Genomic DNA, 21,682 nt, shown 5'->3' on the forward strand with positions numbered 1-21,682 from the left:
GGTAGGCTTACCATTGCTTGGCCACTGGTGCTCACAAAGAGTATACAAAGAAGTTAACTAACTGCATGCTCATTACACATGTGGTATTCGTAAGGTTCGTCCAGTGCCCATCAGTCAGACTCCAATAGAGTTGAGCGAGATACATATATTTTTGTATCCATAATCATTTTTATCTACTCAGGTATGTACAGTGCTGCCTCCACACTGGCGGTCTAACAAAACCTTGCCAGTGGCGTTCAAAGTGGTCGCCCTGGGTGACGTAGGAGATGGCACTCTGGTGACTGTCAGGGCCGGAAATGATGAAAACTGTTCAGCAGAGCTTCGGAACTGTACTGCTGTCATGAAGAACCAAGTTGCGAAGTTCAATGATTTGAGGTTCGTCGGGAGGAGTGGGAGAGGTGAGTCAACTTCAATTACAGTTTATTCAGCACAATATTTAAAATAAAATAAATTATATAATGTATGTACACCCAGTTTAGGCGCAGCATTTTTTACAATAATTTTATGAATATCAAAATATAAGTAAGACATCGTATAGTAGCGAAACCGATTATATTGGGGATTCCCAAAATAAAAAAAAAATATATTTACGGATGAAAAGCATTGCTCTATGAGGTATTTTTTAATATTTTATGAAATTCAATTAATGTTGTTTGCAATTTTTAAAGGCTGTTGATACTTATTTTCTTGAATAGTCTCTTTTAATTTTTGTTTTTAAGATATAATATAAAGTTTAGAAGTAGTGGTCGGCGATGAAACGCAGTAGGTCGGGTTATATAATGTAGAATAGCCGCAGAAAGTTGAATGGGGATAATTTTGTTATAAATGCTATATTTTTTTTTATAAAATAAATTATACGAAGACAAATTACATATAAGAGTATCAGTCGTCCGTGTTCAGAATCACCTCAAGTGTAGACGTCGCAATATCGACTTATGTTGAAGGCAATTGACCGGGTTATTTCTATACGTGGATTACTTGCCGAGGTGTGTGTGCTAAAACCTCACCCCAATTGCGGTGAAATTATATGCAAAGGCTGGCCTTCAAAGAGCTATATATAAGTAATTATCGATTGAAACCAAGGCGACATGAAATTTAGGCGTAGTCGGTGGCCACCGGCCACCCATTTCCAACTAAAATCAATCGACTATTGTAGTTATTACGGCTACAATAATTGGCGGTGGCATCACAAATAATTACGTATGGTCTTAATGTATATGTCTGACCCCGCTACCACCACTATGCTAAAATATGTCGATCACTTGCTACTTGAAAAACAAGAACAAATGTATACAACGGGAACCGAATATTTTTCCTGGGTAAAAAGTAGCCTATATGCTATTTCGAACTCTATCTATCTCTGGTATATCTTGTAAGTGAGGATGCAGTCTAAGATGGTAGCGGGCCAACCTGTTAGCGAGTATGGTAGGAACCGATTAGGGGATTGAACCCCTAGTCGGTTCCTACGTGAAATCCAACCGGAACACTCAATCGCCACGTCTTTGCTTGCTACGGCCAAACTCCCACCGGACCAGACCAGAGAAAATTAAGAAATTATAAATTCCCCATTTTGCCCCTCCCCTGCCGGGAATCGAGCCCGAGACCGCCTACTTAAATTCACGTCGTCAAAATTTCATCCAAGCCCTCGCGTAGTCGAGAAAAATGAGCAATTTATTCATCCCATAACGTTCCCACTCTCGCAGAAATCAATGCCGAAAACATACTAAATATTTCATACACCATACATATATCTGAATGTTTACGATAATGCAGACATCTACTCATAAAAAGCGCCCTCCCTTGAGTGCGTACTCAAAACAAAGCTTCGCCTTTGCTGCTGAATATTTCAACAGGTCTTCTCCTTGTCGGAATATTAAGTCAATGGGGGTAATTGATCTGTGAAGATCCACTGCATTAGGACCAAGGCAAAGTCGCTATTACTTTGTTAGGCTAACAGTTCATCAAAATGTCTATGTATAATCTTAAGTTAACAAATTGTTATTTTCCATAGACTTAATAAAGTAGGAGGTTCTCAATTCGAATGTATCGTTTTTTTTTTATTGCATATTTGTACACCGATTTAGATGATTCTTGTTTTGTTTAATACCCCAGAGATAGTCCCATTTTAATTTGGGGATGATAAATTGAAGTCATCCTGGAAAAATCGAATATTTAATTGACAGCTGAACTCACGTGAATTTGTGCCGAAGATTTCCCAACTAATCATATTTAAATCAACTAAATTAAAATCGGAAAGTACTAAACAACAGGTTTTGTTAAAGTATTAGACAACCGTACGAGTATTTTGTATATATTGTAAATTCTGTCAGCTTTAAATTAGAGCATAATGTAACCTAGATCATCATCGTTATCAGCATAATAACGACCCACAGCTGGGCACAGGCCTCCTATTTAAGAGAGAAAATTTTAGAGCACAGACCCAACACATTTCTCCATCGCGGGATGGTGGGATTAAGCGATTATAACATTCCACTAAACTTAGTAACTTTGGCCTTCAAGTTGATACCAATTGTAAAGAATAAAAAAAATTTACTACATTATAATATCTTTAGTATATAAAATAAACTGTACACGATTAACACCATTAGATAAGATCCAAGAAGAGAACACCGTTTCATGTATTGTTCAAATGTAACTTTTCAAATTCTACGCATTAATAACTTAAGTATGTTATTTCGGTAAAATACAAACTAGAATCCCTCTCTCGATTTTTCAAAACGGCATTAATCAGAGTTGCCATATATTACCTAAACTGGCCAATACGCCCCGGAACGGAGTGGCGAGCATGTCTTTCCCTCTTATGTGGGAAGAGGTCTTTGCTCAACAGAGGGATTTTTTTAGCGTTTGACCACAATCTCACCTGATTGCAAGTGTCTACCATTGGACGCGCTTGCCTAGAAGATGCCTATTCACTCTTATTTTAAAGATACCCAGGTTGTATGAATTGGGAAATACAGAACTCTAAACAGTATTCCTAACCCTAGCCATGCGTATAAGAAAAGAAGATGCAAATCGCGTCGTGCGAGTTTTTGGTATATTAACAATATAGGGGTGAAACCCCGCCCCGTTCCTTGCAGTGCGATGGTAGAACGGTAAGGAGGGGATGAGATCGAATAGTTCCTGATCACACTCTCCAAAGTATATCCTATAAAACACCGTAAGACTGGCTACCTTACGGCGATGATCAAGACTTTGGAGTTTTGCCAAAAGTGCTGAATCCTCGGCTATAATTCTCCTCGACCCACAGCATCCAAAGCGGCTAACTGGCGTAATATTATAAGGTGTTTGGCCTCTAACTATAGACTAGTTACAAAGCATAATCGGCAATGTGCGTACAGCGGCTATAATAGATCAGGAATAATTGCCAACTTAAGTTAATACACACAAAGGTTTAACCGACTTAAGTCTAGTACTTTAGACTGACACCGCACTTGTAGAACTTCGCAATTAAGTGTCGTATATCCAGTGCAAAACGATACTTACAGTATTTAACCCTTCACTGGTTAAGAAAGGCACGCAATCTCTATGCCATCTTGGCTTCAGCAAAACTATTATTTGAATTATTTTGTTCCATTTTGTATGATATTTAGCTTTGGTTGTGCATTTAATAACTTTTAAATTTTTGTGCACAGGCCTAGCCGGAACACGTAGTAAGCATTTTTTAATTATTATACTTATATTTTCCTCTGTAGAGTGGGTATTAGCTTGGCCGGAGTCTGTAACAAGAATAACTATCTACACCTGACTAAGTCTTGAACAATTCCTGACTAAATTTCGATTCAGTCAGTAAATATCTCATGTCTTGTTACGTAACGAAATCTAGGAACAAAATTAACCTTTGAACCTATCTTGATTACATTCAGATTCGTTACCAAAGGGTGTAAGAACCTTTTTCTTACGAGTAGATTATAAAGTAATGGAAAAGATTTAACATATTAATTTATAAAAAGTATGGCGACGTACTTACGTAGTAATTTTTACATTTTGTTTGACTCCGCCCTAAAAATATTATAGATACTATTTATTTATGGCTTTTTAAGTACTTAAAAAAAGGCACTTTTAAAAAAAAAAAAAAAAATTACCCTTTTTAGTGGTGCAATTATCTAAGTTACAGCTAAACTGATCTCGATAAAATCACCATTGAGATAGGTTATAGTCTGGAATAGAACATAGGCTACTTCTTAAAACGGAAAAATATACGGTTTCTGTCAGATGGATTTGTTTTTTTTTCAACTGAGTAAGATGTGTCATGTTTTTTGCATAGAAGTTGTTAAGGGGTCAGAAAATAATAAATGTATGCCTTTGTATGCGTTGGCATGTTTGTATTTGTGTACCGTACATCAATGAAATTGTCCGCGATTTCATCTCATATCCATGAGAAGTAAATCGCGGGTACAAAAAGGTTTCGTAATCAAAGAATTAAATTTAAGAAATTTTAAATGTCACTTGCACATTGTGAAGGGAAGCATGAATACGTGAGAGTTATCCATAACGTTCTAAAATGCGTGAGAAGTCTACCAGATGTCCTGAGGCCTGTACCATCTTCATTCTGAGAGATGATGATGATGATAAATTATAAATAAAATAAATTAAGATACTACGACAATACACCAATTGCCATCTAGCCCCAAAGAAAGCGTAGCTTGTGTTACAGGTGCTAAGATGACGAATAGTTGTTTACGAACAATGAACAAAAATAATAAAAAAATATATATAAACACCCAAACACTAAAGCGCATTTATGTCAAAGATTTCATCACACAAAGATTTTCCAGTTGTGAGAATCGAACCGACGGCCTTGGACTCAGAAATCAGGGTCACTGCCCACTGCGCCAATCGACTACCAATTAAAGATTAAAATGTGAATTTCCAAATCTTTTTCTACCTTCCTGGCGCAACGGTGAGCGCTGTGGGTTTAGGCAGGTCCTGGGTTCAACCCCCAGCAGGGGAAATGGGAATTTATAATTTCAGAATATATCCAATAGTCCGAAGGCCGGGCCTAACTTGTAAAGGAAATTAAAAAAAAATCTGTAGCGTGCCACTAATAAGTTGAAACACAGAGTTGTATTTACATTTCGTCTTGTCAAAATGTAAGTTATTGCGCGTGGGGGTAAAGCGAAACTATTTCCATTCAATACTCAAGCAAACAGAGCGCATGTAAAACTTAAATGTTTAGGGGTAAAATGGGGTAAAACGGAACACGAACTGTAAACTCACATATTCAAATAGTAGGGGGGAACTAACGAAGCGGGCAGGAAGAAACATCAACAGTCGGGGGAGGCATGTCATGTCACTTAGATCTTATTTGTAACTTTGTGCGAAATTGGAATAGAGATTATATATAAAAATAGTACAGTTTTGCTTCTTTAAAGAAATTGTTTTTTATTTTGGTATCAAATAAGAGGTATAATAATTAATTATTTAATAATTTCTTTTTTAAGGAAAATGTGAGATGGTGATAACAAAAAAAAAATAACAACCGGCTAAGTTTGTTGTGGGCTTCTTCTTAGACCAGGGCGCGTTTGGAACCCTTGTAGCTTTAGTTTTAAGTTGACGAATTTATTTATCGCCATCAACTCACTCCTATGTCATATTTTACATGTAATGTTACGCATCAAAAGTGCCATCTATGTGCCTATTTGAATAAAGAAATATTTGACTTTGACTTTGACTTAATAACGAATTTCTGTTTTTCGCAATCCCCTGATTTAGTCCACCAATCCGCACTGGGCCAGCGTGGTGGACTATGGCCTGAACACTTCTCATTGTGAGAGGAGGCCCGTGCCCTGTAGTTGGCCGGTAAAGGGTTGATACAATGACAAATATAAATAAATAAATATCCTAGGACATTACACACATCGCCATATAGCCCCAAAGTAAGCGTAGCTTGTGTTACGGGTGCTAAGATGACTGATGAATATTTTTATTAATAATTTACATAAATACTTATGAAATACAGATAATAACCCAGACAATGAAAAATATTCCTGTTCATCACACGAACATTTTCCAGTTGTTTGAATCGAACCCACGGCCTTGGAGTCAGAAAGCAGGGTCGCTGCCCAATAGGCCAATCGGCCGTCACATCATCAGCATACAAGTATGTCAATCTACAGATTAGGTAGCCGTGCATAGACAATTAGTTCTCGTTTCTCCGTTTTGTGGATGCAAGCTATACTACGCGAAATATAGTCAATTGAGTCAAACATAGGTATAAACGAATTATAGAAAAACGAAACGAAAAGAAATACATTCCTCTAAATATTTGTATGAATGGTGTATGTGCGTTAAACAAATTAAAAAGCCAAAAGTCATTTCAAGATATTGTCTTCTGTACTCATTAAAATAAAACTATGAATACTTTTGCCATAGGCATGGTAAGTAGCGTGTATGTCGTGAGCAATTAAGATTTTAATGATAATTAGAAATGTAGAGGAAGATTGCCTTAACAGCGTGACATGACCAAATTCGATTTTTGAACTTTGCAAACTAAAACGCAACCTAAAATGTACTTTTCCATTTTTTGTTTGGCAAGTTTTAGTTGCATAAATAAAATTAAAGATAGAAATGTTGGAGAAGAAAAAAAATATATAAAAGTGCATATATTATTAAGTGTATATAACATTTTAGCGCTTTTTTTAAATATCAACCGTACGTTATGTAACGTTTACGTTTGTTCAGCCGAGATCGATTTCCATCGTTAAACCAAAACACATTTCCCGACACTCCGGCAAGCAGAGATAACTCATTAACATTTCCTTAAACAAACAAAAGCTTTGGCCGGTGTCTGTACAAAAAACCAATATAGCCCTAAACGGGAAAGTGGAAAAGAAGTTAAGAGGTGTCTATTTGTCACGTTCTTTCGTGAATAACGTTCTGCTTTCCAATTAAGGGTAAGCGCTCTCTTTGTTTATCTTAAATTGCGAGAAAATCTCACTCAAATTATCGGGCAAGAGGACGAAGGGGGATCGAGAATACAACTTTTGTTACTCGGTATAAAAAAGTTGCCTGATGCTGACGGACAGGGCGCGGGGAATTTTTAATAAGCGAAAAATTTAATGAGGGTACCCGAGCAATTTTTGTTCGGTTTTACCGTGTCAGCTCTATTTAAGTGTAAGGGAAGTTTTTCTGAAGTAGGGTGGAAGTGAGGAATTTTGTTTTTGTATGGGATTGTTAGTTAGTAGATTTTCGTTCTTATCATAATTGCAATTTACTCAATTATTTTGGTACGGTGCTTGGCAAAACAGATTGAGGTTTGAAATCAAAAGCTATAATTAATACTAGTTGTCGGCCACTGGTCGTAGTTCAACCATAATTAAAAGTTTACATTATTAAGGTTCTATTGCCAGAGACTATACTCATCTATACTACTATATATATATATAGTCGTGTGAGTAATTTAAAAAAAAAATAAAAACAAAATAAAAGCATTCCGCACTCCTTCATTTCTATAATTAATACATGAAGCAAAGTTTTTGCTTCATGTTTTTGATTATGTCACAAAGCAAAATAATAACAGTATCACCACTTTATTAAAAAATGTATAAAGCCAAATTATTTAAAATTAAGTCTATATTATCATAACTACTTAGCTTGCTCAACAGATTTTTTTTATAAATTTACATTTCTGTGGACACAAGGATTTCTACGAGCCGATGTTGATGAAATTCTCTACAGAGTAAGCTTGTGTTTTAGATAATACAATTCCTATAGTTAAATATCATCATCGTAATCATCACTATCAAACCATAAATAGCTAACTATATATAAAATTCACACGCCAGAGAACTCTGATACATCACTCTTATGCAGTTTTTTACTAGTACTTTACTTAATTGCTTTAAATGCTAAATTCGAAAAGTTAAGAGGTGCGTGAGAGGGATCCATTCCCCGAGAGTGAGTCCAAACCATTAGGCTATCATAAAAATATATAAAATGTATTTTTTATTATCTCTATGATTAAGTTTGTGGTGGTGTCGCGTTTGACCAAGGCGCGTATGGAATCCTTCTAGTTTTACTTTTAAGTTAAGGAATGTAGTTATCACCATCGCCTCACAATAATGGTATCATAATAGGTATATGAAAACTTGAGGTATGGAGCTTTCATATATTATAAGTGCCTGTGATAAGTCTACATGAATAAAACATATTTGAATTTGAAATTATTTAATATTCTGAAGAAATCACCATGACGAACGCTAGTTATTTATTATACTACGCTTAGCTCAGTCAAAAAATAAATCGTATTGAATTATGATTGTATACAGAATCTGAGCAGGTATTTTATTAAAAACTTACTCATAAGTGGTAGGTACGTAGTTAGTAAAGGTAGACGTGATTCCCTTATTATATCCCCCGCAATAAGAGACCAATTTACTGCACCAGTAGTCAAGAGGCGACATCTGCTAATCGATTGATTGACCCCACTTTAGAGCGATCGTGGATACAAAAATACCCTAGGGCCGTGTGTCCCCGCATTCCCCACGCTTAGCTTTTTTAAATTCCGGCCAAGACTTTCCTCTGAAATTACGTTGTATGGGAGGAGACATTCATCGTTAAATCTTTAAATAATCCTTAATGACTCATACTTAACAGTACATTATGATTTAAGTATAAATATGTTTTTCAATTTAATTTAACATATGCATTTAAAATATCGCTTGCTTTAATGGAAAATATCGTGAGGAAACCTGCAGGCATGAGAGTGTTCATAACGTTCTTAAAGCTATAAATAAATAAATATATTGCGACACGATACACACATCGCCACCTAGTCTCAAAGTAAGCGTAGCTTGTGTTGTGGGTACTAAGATGACTGATGAATATTTTTATGAATAACATACACAAATACTTATAATATACATAAAAACACCCAAACACTGAAAAACATGCATGTTCATCACACAAACATTTTCCAGTTGCGGGAATAGAACCCTCGGCCTTGGACTTGGAAAGCAGCGTCGTTGCCCACTGCGCCAATCGGCCGTCGAAAGCTATTTGAAGTCTACTAAACTGAACTTGACTAGCGTTCTGGACTAAGGCCTTTCAGAATGAGAAGGGTTCATTCTGTACTGTCTGTCTAGTCTAGTAGTAATAATTAATTGCTTTATTTCCCTAAAGCAGAATAGATCGACGTGATTTTGCGTTAAAATTGCTATTACGCTTATTTCAATCTCGGTAAATTAATCCAGTTTTATGAAAAAGGTTGTATATCTGACTAATATTATAACGCTAATTTAAACGTTTGCTGGTCTGGTTTGCGATTTAAATAGCTTATTAATTAAGGAAGGTTATGGGATATTAAATATACATCACGGTACGAGTAAAAATATACCCACTGAACACTTCGGGCCTTCAAGCCGGATCCAACTAAAAACTGCTAGGCGCAGTGTTACAAAAAGGCTCATACAGAATTCTCGTCACATTCTCCGTCATACATAGATAGCTTGTGTTCACTATTGTTCTGTTGGCACCTGAAAGAGGCTTGTTAGTCAAACATCGCGCACAATAGACCCCTCCGATTCCTACCCCACTAAAGTAACCATGAAGTAATTTTTTAAAGAATATTTCTCGGTTTATTTTTAATTTTTCCTAGATTACGCGTTCACGGTAAGTTGGATTTTTATACAAATTCAAACCTTTACCCCTCAGACGATGAACTTTCAAAAATCCCTCCTTAGCGGAGCTCCTTTATATGTAGAGTTACAACAAACAGACTGACTTGATGTTTCAAAAGTGCTTGTAAGCTAGGTTTACTTGAAAGTTTTTTTTAAGTTGATAGAGTTACCTTTTTATTTAATACTTATACAGATTTACTAAAAAAAATGTAAAAACGAGAGAAGGAACGTTTTGGTAATAATAAGATATATCTTCCAGTTACATACTTAAGTTTCTTTTTTACCTAACAAGTTGAATTATTTTTCTACCTCAACTTGTAGAAATGGGTATACTATTAAAAGCCAGCTCTAATCAAAATAGTTTTTCAAATCCTTTAAGTATAGAAAACCTTTAATCATATAAACCACTTGATAAATTAAACTATTTAAAAAGAAAGAAATACTAACCTAAGGTATTACGTACACAGCTTTGGATAAAAGTCAGTAAACTTTATGTTGTGCGAAAGTTTGTAAGGATAGATGGATGTTTGTTACTCTTCCACGCAAAAACTATTGAATCAATTTGACTGAATTTTTGAATGGAGATAGATTGTATGCATGATTAAAACATAGGCTGCTTTTTATCCCGGGAAAGTATAAGATTCTCGCAGGATTCATGAAAAACCAAAACACCGAGTACGAAGCCGCGAGCAACAGCTGGTCTTACAAAACATATTAGTAGAGTAGGTACCAAAAGTAAAAATATTGACAGTTGTCATTGCAATTAATAATTAACTCAAAGAAGTATCCCTAAAAAAAACTTCGGAACGGCAAAATTAAATAAGAAATATTCATAAATTACAAGACAGACCTAGAAACTTCGATTTCATGGCAACCTCAGCCACCCTCAGAGGTGGAAAATTATTTTTGTATAAGAGCTGCGGAAAAAGATCTCGGCCTCACCTTTCCTTATTAACTGGAGAGGTTCCCCTTTGATGCACTGCATGGTTGCCTTTAACGGCTAATGGTTTTAAATTTGCCTTGTTATTTAGAATGGAATGGGAATATTATAAATTAGGGAACGAGTTTTAGATTGCGCGCATCGCTCGTAGGGCGTAATCATAATTAATGGTATGAGAATGGTGTTTATTGCAGTCTAGTCGAGATATTAATAATTAATATCTCCACTAGGCCACAATAAACATAGTATTGTAATTTGCTGAAGTTTTGGGTAAGCTCAGAGGATTCAATTTCAGAACGTTGCAAATTGAAATGCGATCTAAGACGTTACGTGATCGCTCGGTGCACTTTTCCATTTTAAGTTTTTTTTTGCAATTATTAGTGCTCTACATAAAATAAAGCATAACCTAAATTATCATATATTTTTTATTTTACCTTAGATAAATTGCTTTCTAATCTGGGTAGAGGTAACTTTTTTACATTTAAGTTCATAACTTGGAAGCTACTGAAGCAATTTTTTTACATTACTTGTATATTAAAGTTAATGACAGCTATTACAAAAATACCTACTTGTTACAATCTAAACTAACTGTTTCAGATATAAAATTTTGTAAATTTTTTTGGAAGTCCTGGTCAGATATAATTTATGTAAAAATTATGTAATTCCAAAATATTACATAGGCATGTGTCGAATTCATAACGTTTTTTTTGATTTAGGTTAAGATTGCCAATAACAGATAAGCTATAATTTCCATCCATTAAAACGAAAAGTGCCAAGTAGGCCTGTCCAAATGAAGGTGTGCATTTATTTAAATTTTTATTAATTTAAACGAGAAGCCGTAATGAAAGGTATAACGTGATGAGGAGGGAATGCGATCTTCTCGCGAAGGGCACCGTCGACAGAAAGGGAGTTCGGATTTCCTTTGGCCGTCTTTTGCAAGTTCTCTTTTCCGTTTTTAATTATTGAACCACTCATTCCTAATTATTATTATTAGCGCAGGGGAGTGGTGAAAACTGAGGGTCTCTCCGAGTAATATTGACCGCTCGGCTTGAGGTGCGTCTCTGGGGGAGGTTTTTAATTGTACACGCTTTTGACTTTTCTCTTGTTCTTTTGAGACGCTTCAATAAACCTGAATTTTACGGTGTCTCGCTTGTAGACGGCCGCCCCTTTATTGCTTAGGTTTCTTTACTTGTTTATTTGTATGCGAATATTTTAGTGCTTAAATTATGTTTTGTTCTCCAGCCAAGTTTTTAGATTTTTTTGCACTCAACAAAATTGGAGTATGAGTTATCAGTTGAAATAGAATATTCGCTGCTCGCTCGTGTAATATGGTTTTTATGTTAAACTTCCTTGCATAACTCTAAGAAAGAATATTCTTCAAAGAATACTCTAAACCGTCAGTTAAGGTCACTAACCCAACCTAAGACCTGACAATAGTCGTAAACTAAAAGTACGTCACCTAAGCCCATCGCTCCATTGTACCAGCGCGATTGGTGTAAACTCTATATCGGTCTCTATTATAAAAGAGGTAGAAAGTGCCTAGTAATGGACATGAATATTGCTAAAGATGATCTATTTTTTATTAATATTGCACTGTTGGTCACAACTGGCGCATAGAAGAGAGATAATTATAATATAGCATATATATACCTACCTTTATTCATATATATAGCATATATACAGTAATATCCTTCATACAAATTTTTATTCTCTTGTCATCTATAATGACGAAAGTATTTCCAAAAATTTTAAAAAAAATTGAAAATAGCTATTACTTCCGAATAATTAACCTTGTAAACATAAAATAAAAATCGGATCTTCTGGTTGGGAAATACGATGCCACAGACAAACACACACCCACACACAGACACGTCAAACTTATAACACCCCGTCTTTTTGTAGTTGGGGCTTAAAAATAAATGCCTATATTGGTTGGGTTGATCAACTGCGGATCACAAGCTCAGTTCTTAGCTCAGCTCAAGAATTTTTATAAGCATTTAAAATCATAAATTTGTTATTCCATCTTTTATCCTTCCTACTAGATATTTTTTAGAGGTTTAAGCGTCCTTATATTTAATGTCTTGCCAAACTGGCCCGCCACTATGTTGGTGTATTGATAAAAACACTAACAACAATATAGACGAATTATATAACATGTAATCGAATAACGAAATAATGTTGAAGGATGCATAAGTGTATATTATATGAAATTAGCCTGTAAAAATATTAAAGAAGCATATTAATTTTTCCGCTAGCTTTGGCCCGCAGCTTTGTCTGCGTGGACAGTTTTTCATCCTACCCCGGGATCTATTTGAGATCGGTATAGAAAGTACATGCCCTTTTCTATAGCATAGGTGACATTCATACCAAATTTCAAAGCTGTCTGCCCGCGGAATAGCTCATAAACAATTTTAAATTATCCCTCGGGAACTACTTAAGAAATCGGGAGGAAATATAGCCTGGGTACATGCAGGACAAATTTCATCCAAATCTGTTCAGCCGTTTTTGTGTGATTGAGCAATAAACATCCACACTTTCACATATATAATATTAGTAGGATACAAACTAAATCAAAACATTCGAAGTATTTTATATTGAAGATAAAATACCGACACGCGCATAGTACCTGCGCTAAGCGACAGGGGTCATATGATTTTAATTTTGCAAGTGATGCAATGGCTGTATCTGATTTATTTCGGTAAACACTATTGCAGTGGTTTACTCAAAAAGTATTAGGCTTTCGGTTTCACTGATAAGTCTCAGAGAGATGTTCCTAAAAAGTATAATTTGGTTTTCATTTACACGTAGATAGCTAGCTAATTCGTTCATGTTAATTCACATGTGCTAAACTTTCGCATTAATCAATAACCCGTGATATTTTAATAGGTCGGCAGAGGCACGCATTCATAAAGGCGCACATACGGCGAGGCCGCAGCCAATCCGCTAATGTCCCTAAAGCGTATCGGGCCGCATTACGTATTTTATATCCAAATTGCTCCTCTCTAAGCTGAAAATCCCCAGTAAGCCATGAAACCGAGATCAAAGGAGCTCGCTCGCATTACGATTGTGGCTCATTTTTTATTTAGCCGTCGAAACTCTTATCTTAACGCCCCCGCCTACTTTATGACGTTATAAAGCTGATTTTTAATCTAACGGGCCCCGGGAAATTGCATATTGAGTTCGAATCTGATTTCGCAGTTTTTATGTAATTTGGTTTATTCGGCTGACATTCTTTTTTTGGGTTCCATACCCAATAGAATATAAAAAATAAGATGAAGCGATGGTAGCCAAATGGGTAGGACTTCGACTTCACTTTCGGGGTACCGAGTTCAAATCCCAGCGCGCATCTAATTTAAGTTATGAATGAATGAATGAATATAGTTTACCTTCACCGTTGAAGCAATTGCTTAAACGCACGTAACTTATAAAAGTTAGAGATGCGTGCTGGTATTCGAAACCCAGCCCCCCGAAAGTTCTTCCCAATGGGCTATCACCGCTTCAAACAAAAAATAAACCAATCTATACACATAAATTTTCCAGCCAATAACCCCAACAATCTTGACCTTTCTCATTCTTTACACACCATTTCTCCAGCCACATTTGTATCCAAGGGCCAAGTCGTGGAGCGAAAGCGCACACTTCATAAATCATTTAAGTTATTCATAAAAAGACTTTCGTCTCCCCGCCTTGAACATATTGCAGTGTGCACGTGCGACAAGCTTCATAAACTGAGAATATTGATCCCGAGGGGGCGCAAGTCTTCATAAAAATATTGTTTGCATCGAATAACACGGGGCAAGATCAAATGTTTTTTAGGCAAACATCTTAGTTATTGATTCTTGTAGAGATATTTCATTCGTGCAATATGACATAAGTTCATTGCAACTACATGTTTTAGGTAATTTATTTAAAGGTATACGATTTTACTATTATACTATAAAGGAATGTGATAAAGATAAAAAAGCTTGGGTGTGAATTATTGCTCTCATCCGGTTGCTTCTTAAATAGTTTTGAATAACAATGTGCGATGTTGATGACAAAAATAACCAAGCAAGTTTGAAACATTCTCATGGGTGCTGTGATCCCTTTTATAGTCTATAGCCTACCTCGATAAATGGGCTATCCAACCCTGAAATAATGTATCAAATTGGACCAGTAGTTCCTGAGATCATCGCGTTCCGGTAAATTAACAAACAAAATTTTATATATAAGTATAAGACTTACGTATATCATAATATGTAAAATACAGTCTTGTTTTGCGTAGAAGCATAAGGAAATTTTTTCTCATCTCAACTTGGCGAATTTATATCAGTTTTATGAAAATAAGCGGGAGGCCACTCATTTCGGGTCGAGGGGTGGGTGATGTTGACGTCACTTTTATTTCTTAGGAGGTGATGAGTTCTAGACTTGGCGTATATCGATAGAAATTATAAAGCGACTTACTTGTACGTTTTATAAGTTACTGTATGTTGCTCTGACCACTTTGTCTGAGGCATTACGACTATGAATATACAAACATCGCCATCTAGTCCCAAAGTAAGCGTAGCATGTGTTACTAAGATGACTGATGAATATTTTATTAATAATATACATAAATACTTATAAAATACAGATACACACAGGCACTGAAAGACATTCATGTTCATGACACAAACATTTTCCGGCTGTGGGAATCGAACCCACGGCCTTGGACTCAGAAGCAGGGTCGCTACTACTGAGCCAATCGACAGTCGAATAATGTTGGGTGTAGGATATTATTTGGGTTTTTTTTTGCTCACCACTTACCGTAGTACTCGTAGACTTTAGAAGGAAATATCTGGAATATAAACCAGAAATAACGACGAAATTATACTATGTTTCAATAAATGGATATATTGTTCCATGTACGAGTGTAATATCAAGTATGGGATATTATCGAGATCGTACATTTATATAATAATATATTTTGAAAATTTCAACCGAGGGATGCTTTATAATCGATACTGAGTCCAAAGCAGATTATTTAATTTTTGTCTGTCAGTCTGTCTGTCTGTCCGGGCATCACGTGAAAACTACTGAACGGATTAAATAAAATTTGGCATAGTGGTAGCTGATGTTCCGAGTCAACATATAGGATACTTTTTATCCCGATAAACAATAAGATTCCTCCGGGAAACGGGATGAAAATTTTTAACCGATTTTAATAATTCTTTTTTTATTTGAAAGTGTATACTATCAAGCATGTATTGTGTAATTTTAATGGAGATCTGATAAATATTGTCGGAGATAAATGACACAACTCTTCACAGATAACAGCAAGTCGCAAAGCATATGGGACAACGATCGAATGCATGCGTACCATCCTACTAATATTATAAATGCTAAAGAAATAAAAAAAATTAAATATTAAGTTTGATTATATAGCTGCAAATTAATTTTTAAATTATTCAAATTGAACCTTTCGCTTAGCAGTTGAAACGATAAAATAGTTTGGAAATAAAACTGGACCTGGTAGGTAGCGCTGCAATTAGGTTTTTTTTACTATATTAAAACGATTTGGTGCAGATTCTAATGCCGGACAAATTGCTAGGACAGCACCAGCAGCGTTAATTATAAGTTTAATAACTTATAATCTCTATACTCTATACTCTATACTCTATATCTCTATACTCTATAAAACTATTTGTTTCAATGAATTGGTAATGACTTACCAATTATAACCCTGGTATGACTACCAGGGTTAATGATTTGGCGATTTTTTGAGACACCTTTCTAACTTTTAAATAGAATACGCTATACATATTCTTGGAAGTGTTAGAAGTAATATAGGATACTTTTTATCCCGAAATTAAGCTCGGTTCCTTTGGGAGAGGAGATGAAAGTGTTTGACGATTTTACACCATAACTCCGACAAATTATAACCGATTTAAATAATTATTTTTGGACTATAGAGGTAACAATCAAGAAACAAAATCAAACACAGATGAAGTCGCGGGCAACAACTAGTAATAAATATTTTTACCAAAATCTATTTCATCTATTTCATCATAACTGTCTTTTTAAACAACTTTTTTTACTTTTTCAACATCGTCATCATCAATTCAACCAATTGACCAGTGGCGTGCATAGGGTTTTCGGTCAGGGTATGCAAAAAAAAAGTAATTAACGCAACAAATTAGCAGATTAAAAGATTTGCTGTTCCAATAAACTGATAAGTAACTAGCCGTCCACCCACCGCGTTGCATCGTCCACCCGTTGCCCGACTATCAGTCGTAGCGTTTTGTAAAATAGCCTGTAGCCTCTGACAAAAATTAGGCTATTCAATTTAAAAGAACAACTTTAAATCCGACTAGTAGTCATAGAATTTAGCGAGTTCTAACAAATAAACCTTTGTTCTATATATAATCCCCATTGGAAAATATTTTTTATAAATGTCGTTTTTTAATTTGTTAATGGTCAACCTAAATTCAAGTTTTCATTTACATTACTTGAAAAATTGTCTACTTTTCTAAAAACTTTAAGCCCCTATTATACTGGATTTTCAAAAAAAATTTTTCATATTCCGCGGTTATGACTTAACTGAAATCTACGGTCGAAATTTCAAGTATCTAACCCCGGTGTAGACTTTGCATTGATTATCAGTCAGGGCTTTGAATTTTATACATATAGATTTCATGTATCATATTTAGTACATTCTATTATATATTCTGCATTAAAATTATATTATCTGTTCCAATAAAGTGACAAGTAATTCCATGTTTCATCGGTATTAACAAGCCGAGCCATAAACACGACCGTTGTAATCTAACACGTCAATACCACAAATTTTACGTGCTAAATGGCATAGTCAGTATCAGTTCACCGCTTATGAAGCCTGGATTGCGACCATGAATTTCACCAGAATTACCATTAGGTATGTGTCGATATGGCAGCGATTGTTCAAACGCTTGCCGCCGTGTTTGCGGCCGCTCTGTGGTGGATGTGTTACGATGGCAATTCCACTGCGTCATTGCTCCTATACCCGATACTCATTACCTTAATTTTGCGTCAATATTTCCCCTACATTACATACATTACTCCTCTTAAACTACTAAAATTTAACTGTTATAATATAAAGCAGCAATGGATGTGTACATCGCACGGTTGGCTGAATATATTGTTACTGCGATACAATTTCTAAACACTTGTTAAGTGATAGGTCGAACCGCGGTATCGGTTGAGTATCATTTAGATTGTGATGAAACGCAATGGTAAATGGGAGAGTAACGTTGATTGTACCATTTTCTGGTTATGATATAACTAAAACGTTTTCGAAACAAAATTTCATATTAAAACAATTTAAAAACTAAGCTGCGGTACGGCAGACGCTAACTGCTTCTGACTTTGTTTTTCTATTCCTCTTTTATTTCTTCAACTTTAGGTAGGCAGTATATATAGTCTATTAAGGTCTGGAATCTTCTAGATTTGATATGTTAATTGTATCGTACTCTTCAGAAACTACTTCCTAATACTAAGAAATATTTAGGACAGTACAGAAATATCTTTTGTATTTTATTTTGATTTATGCTCTCAAGGGTAATTGTATATTATTTTATAACAAAGTACCAAATGAAATCCTTAAGATGTCTCTCAATAAGTTCAAGATAAAAAAGGTTAGGTATGAATTCCTCCAACTTACATTGTGAGATGGTGATAACAAAAAGAAAAAAGCTGGCTTAGTTTGCTGCAGGCTCTTCTTAGACCAGGGCGTGTTTGGAACCCCCCTAGCTTTAGTTTTAAGTTAACGAATGCAGTTATCACCATCACCTAACATTAGTGTTAACATGTTAAATGTGTGTGTGTAAAGTGCCTGTGGTAAGGTCTACATAAATAAAACTTTTTGAATTTTGGCTCTTTATTTGTACACCACTATGAAGTTAGGAAAATAAAAGAACAATAGAAATACAAAGACAGAAGTAGAATACAAATGGCGGCCTTATCGCTTAGTAGCGATCTCTGCCAGGCAACCTTTGGATTAGGACAAGATGGGCGAAAGCGGACAGGTGGATCAATAATTTTATAACACACTCGTCTGTCGCATTTTAGATTTTCGCCGTCGTAGTACTTCTGATGAAGCAGATATATACTTGGACTGCAAGATAGGTTACTAATTATCAAAACATTACTGACCCACTACAGCGTATGGGTTTCCTCTCCGAATGAAAAGGGTTAAGGTCGTGTTCTACCTTTGATTATACCTGGACGAGTGCAGTAGGATAGGTTACCAGGCAATACATTTGTAATTCAATTATTATTGATTTTTTTTTTTTTTTTGTTGAAAATTGTGTATTATTCCTACTAGTATTGGAAATGTGAAAATTTGTCCGTCTGTTTGTTCGTTTGGGAAACATGCTCGGCTCTACTACTGCACCGGTCTTGTTGATATTAGCCGTACATATAGTTACATAATTAGGATTAATAGCGGTGATAGCCCAGTGGGCAGAAATTTGACTCCACTTTAGGGGGGCCGAGTTCGAAGCCCAGCACGCACCTCTAAGTAAAGCGCGTTTTAAGCAATTAAAATATAACTTTCTTCAACAGTGAAGGAAAACATCGTGAGGAAACGTGCATACCTGAGAGTTCTCCATTATGTTCTCAAAGGTGTGTGGAGTTTACCAATTAGCCCTGGGTAAAAGTGGTGGACTACGGTCTTAATATCTTCTCATTGTGGCAGGACCCGTGTTCCGTGCTCCGTAGTGGGCCGGTAATGGGTTTATATGATAATAATGTTGATCATATATGCATCTTCTCTTACCTACATAACTTAGCATAAGTGGTAACGGTGCCATTGTTTCGTATCCTAGCTTAGACCTGGCTTACTGTTGGCTACATCTCCCAGCTCGTGTGGAAATACATCTTACGAACAAAAAAGTGTCTTCAGTTATTTAGCATAATCATCTTATATTCGACCCACTGCTGAGTACAATGCTCCTCTCTCACGTACAAACCCACCACTCTGCTCTGAAATGTTATTAATAATAACCTAGAAAAACGGCTTAAAGTGTTCTCCGAGATACAATAGATTTCCTAACTGAGAATTTTTAACAGAAAAATTGAATTCCTAACAACTAATATGGCAGATATTTATATTTTTTCTATATTTATTTGAACTCTTTAAGAATCAAACGATTCAATGTATTTTACAGGCGTATCTACATACATTTTTTCAAGGATTTATCTTATTCAAAGCCCGCTGTTTCGTAGAGTCGTGCCGGCACGCGCATTGTTGGGTGACAGCCACAAATCAACGGCGGCTGTTGACGACTTCTTGCTTTCTCACGCCGCGTGCTTCAGATGTCTGAGGAAAATGACCATTTGTTTTAAATTCCACGGATTTCTATACATCGGATTTCCGCTTATTGGATTTACTCGTATTTTGATGAAGTAATTCACCTGAAAGCGTTTGTCCGCATTCGTAAACTTATAATATAAGTCAAATACAAGTAAAGTTTCAATTTGAAAGTTTGTCTGTTTTATATTTGTTTACCTTGTTTCTTATATTTGGCTCAACAACTCAACTGGTCTTCATTTGCATTGGCAGATATAGTTTGCATCCATAGACATACCTATTATACTTTTTATAACGGAAACACAAATGGGGAACGTTTAAAAAAAATAGCTTTTCTAGCCATGCACGGCTTAACATCTATACCGATATTTGTGTGGAGATAATATGCATCCTGGAATTTTTTCCAAGTAATAAAAACGTTCTCGTGGTTTATTAAGATAATCGAAACAATAGCGGACAAAGTCTCTTGCAAGAGCTATCATACTAAAAAGGGGTGCTATTGTAATCTTTATGAATAAAGTTACGATATAGTTTAACAATTCCTTGACCTAGCTAAGTGGCCCAAAGTAATAAATTAAATTATCACCATCCTCGTCACGATCATCGTCATCATCTCATGTGGACGTTGTATCATTGTCCAGTGAGACCTATGTCCGAAGACTCTTGTAACTCGCTTGATGTCGTCTGCCCATCTAGTGGAAGGTCTACCAGCTCCCAGGACGAGCTTATTTAAGTTATAGGCAATTATGTTAGATAGACGCTCTTATGATGTCATCTTCATTATCATATCAACCCATCTCCGGCCCACTAAAGGGCATGGGCCTCACGGGATCCCGCAATGAGATGGGTTTAGGACGTAAGGCTGGCCACTCTGGCCCAGTGCGGCTTGATGGACTTGTCACGACTTTGAGAACATTAGGGACTAGAAAATTACGAAACCTGGTTTCCTCACGATGTATTCCTTCACCATTCAAGCAAGTGATATTTTGAAACTTACATATAACTTGAAAAGATAGAGGTACTTGCTTGGATTCGAACTCGGCCCACTTAAATTGAACCTAACCAATAGGCTATCTTCGCTTTTTTACCCCCGACCCCCGGTGTAGGTGTGTCGCGTCTGTGTGTGTCTGTGAGTGTCGGTCTGTGGAATCGTATGTTCAGAACAGATGAACCGATTTTGATTTTATTTCTTTTGTTTGAAAGGTTAATTAGTCGAAAGTTACCATAGCTAAGTTAGATGAAAATCGTTCCAAGATGGCGGATTATATATTTTTTCATTACTCCCAAAATATGTATAGCAAATTTATATATTATTCAGTTGTTGTAATTAACGGATATGTATTTTGTCACTAGGTAAATCATTCTCGCTAACAATAATGCTGGCAACGTCTCCCCCTCAAGTGGCAACGTACCAAAAGGCGATCAAGGTCACCGTCGACGGCCCCAGGGAACCGCGCTCCAAGACCCGACACCATGGCTTCCATCCATTCCACTTTGGACCAAGATTTGCACCTGATCCACTAATGGGCTCACTACCATTTAAATTATCAGGTAAGACTAAATTTTCTTTTAATAAAATATATATGTATTCTTTTGGTATCGGGTTTTTCTGTTAAGAAATTCTCAGTACCAGTCCGTAGTTAGGAAAATGGTTTTGGTCTGGGAAACAAGATTCACACTTAACCTCTTATGGGTTCTCTACCATTTAAATTGTCTGGTAAGATTATATTATATATAAAGGGTAAACTAGATATGTAGAATTTCACTAGTAGTAGAGCATTTTGTGACAGAGCTCGT

General features: G+C 35.9%; 1 protein-coding gene across 1 annotated transcript in view; it reads left to right on the forward strand.

The window, feature by feature from the left end:
* LOC120631089 (runt-related transcription factor 3-like) overlaps positions 1–21,682 on the forward strand; it is a 38,663-nt gene that overhangs the window by 442 nt on the left and 16,539 nt on the right. Inside the window, exons 2-4 of the mRNA XM_039900516.1 lie at positions 182–398; positions 3,654–3,671; positions 21,239–21,436. Coding sequence (XP_039756450.1) covers positions 182–398; positions 3,654–3,671; positions 21,239–21,436 — 433 coding nt within the window. The remainder of the gene's footprint in view (positions 1–181; positions 399–3,653; positions 3,672–21,238; positions 21,437–21,682) is intronic.

The sequence above is a fragment of the Pararge aegeria genome, chromosome 17 (genome assembly GCF_905163445.1).
Source record: "Pararge aegeria chromosome 17, ilParAegt1.1, whole genome shotgun sequence".
Taxonomy (NCBI): domain Eukaryota; kingdom Metazoa; phylum Arthropoda; class Insecta; order Lepidoptera; family Nymphalidae; genus Pararge; species Pararge aegeria.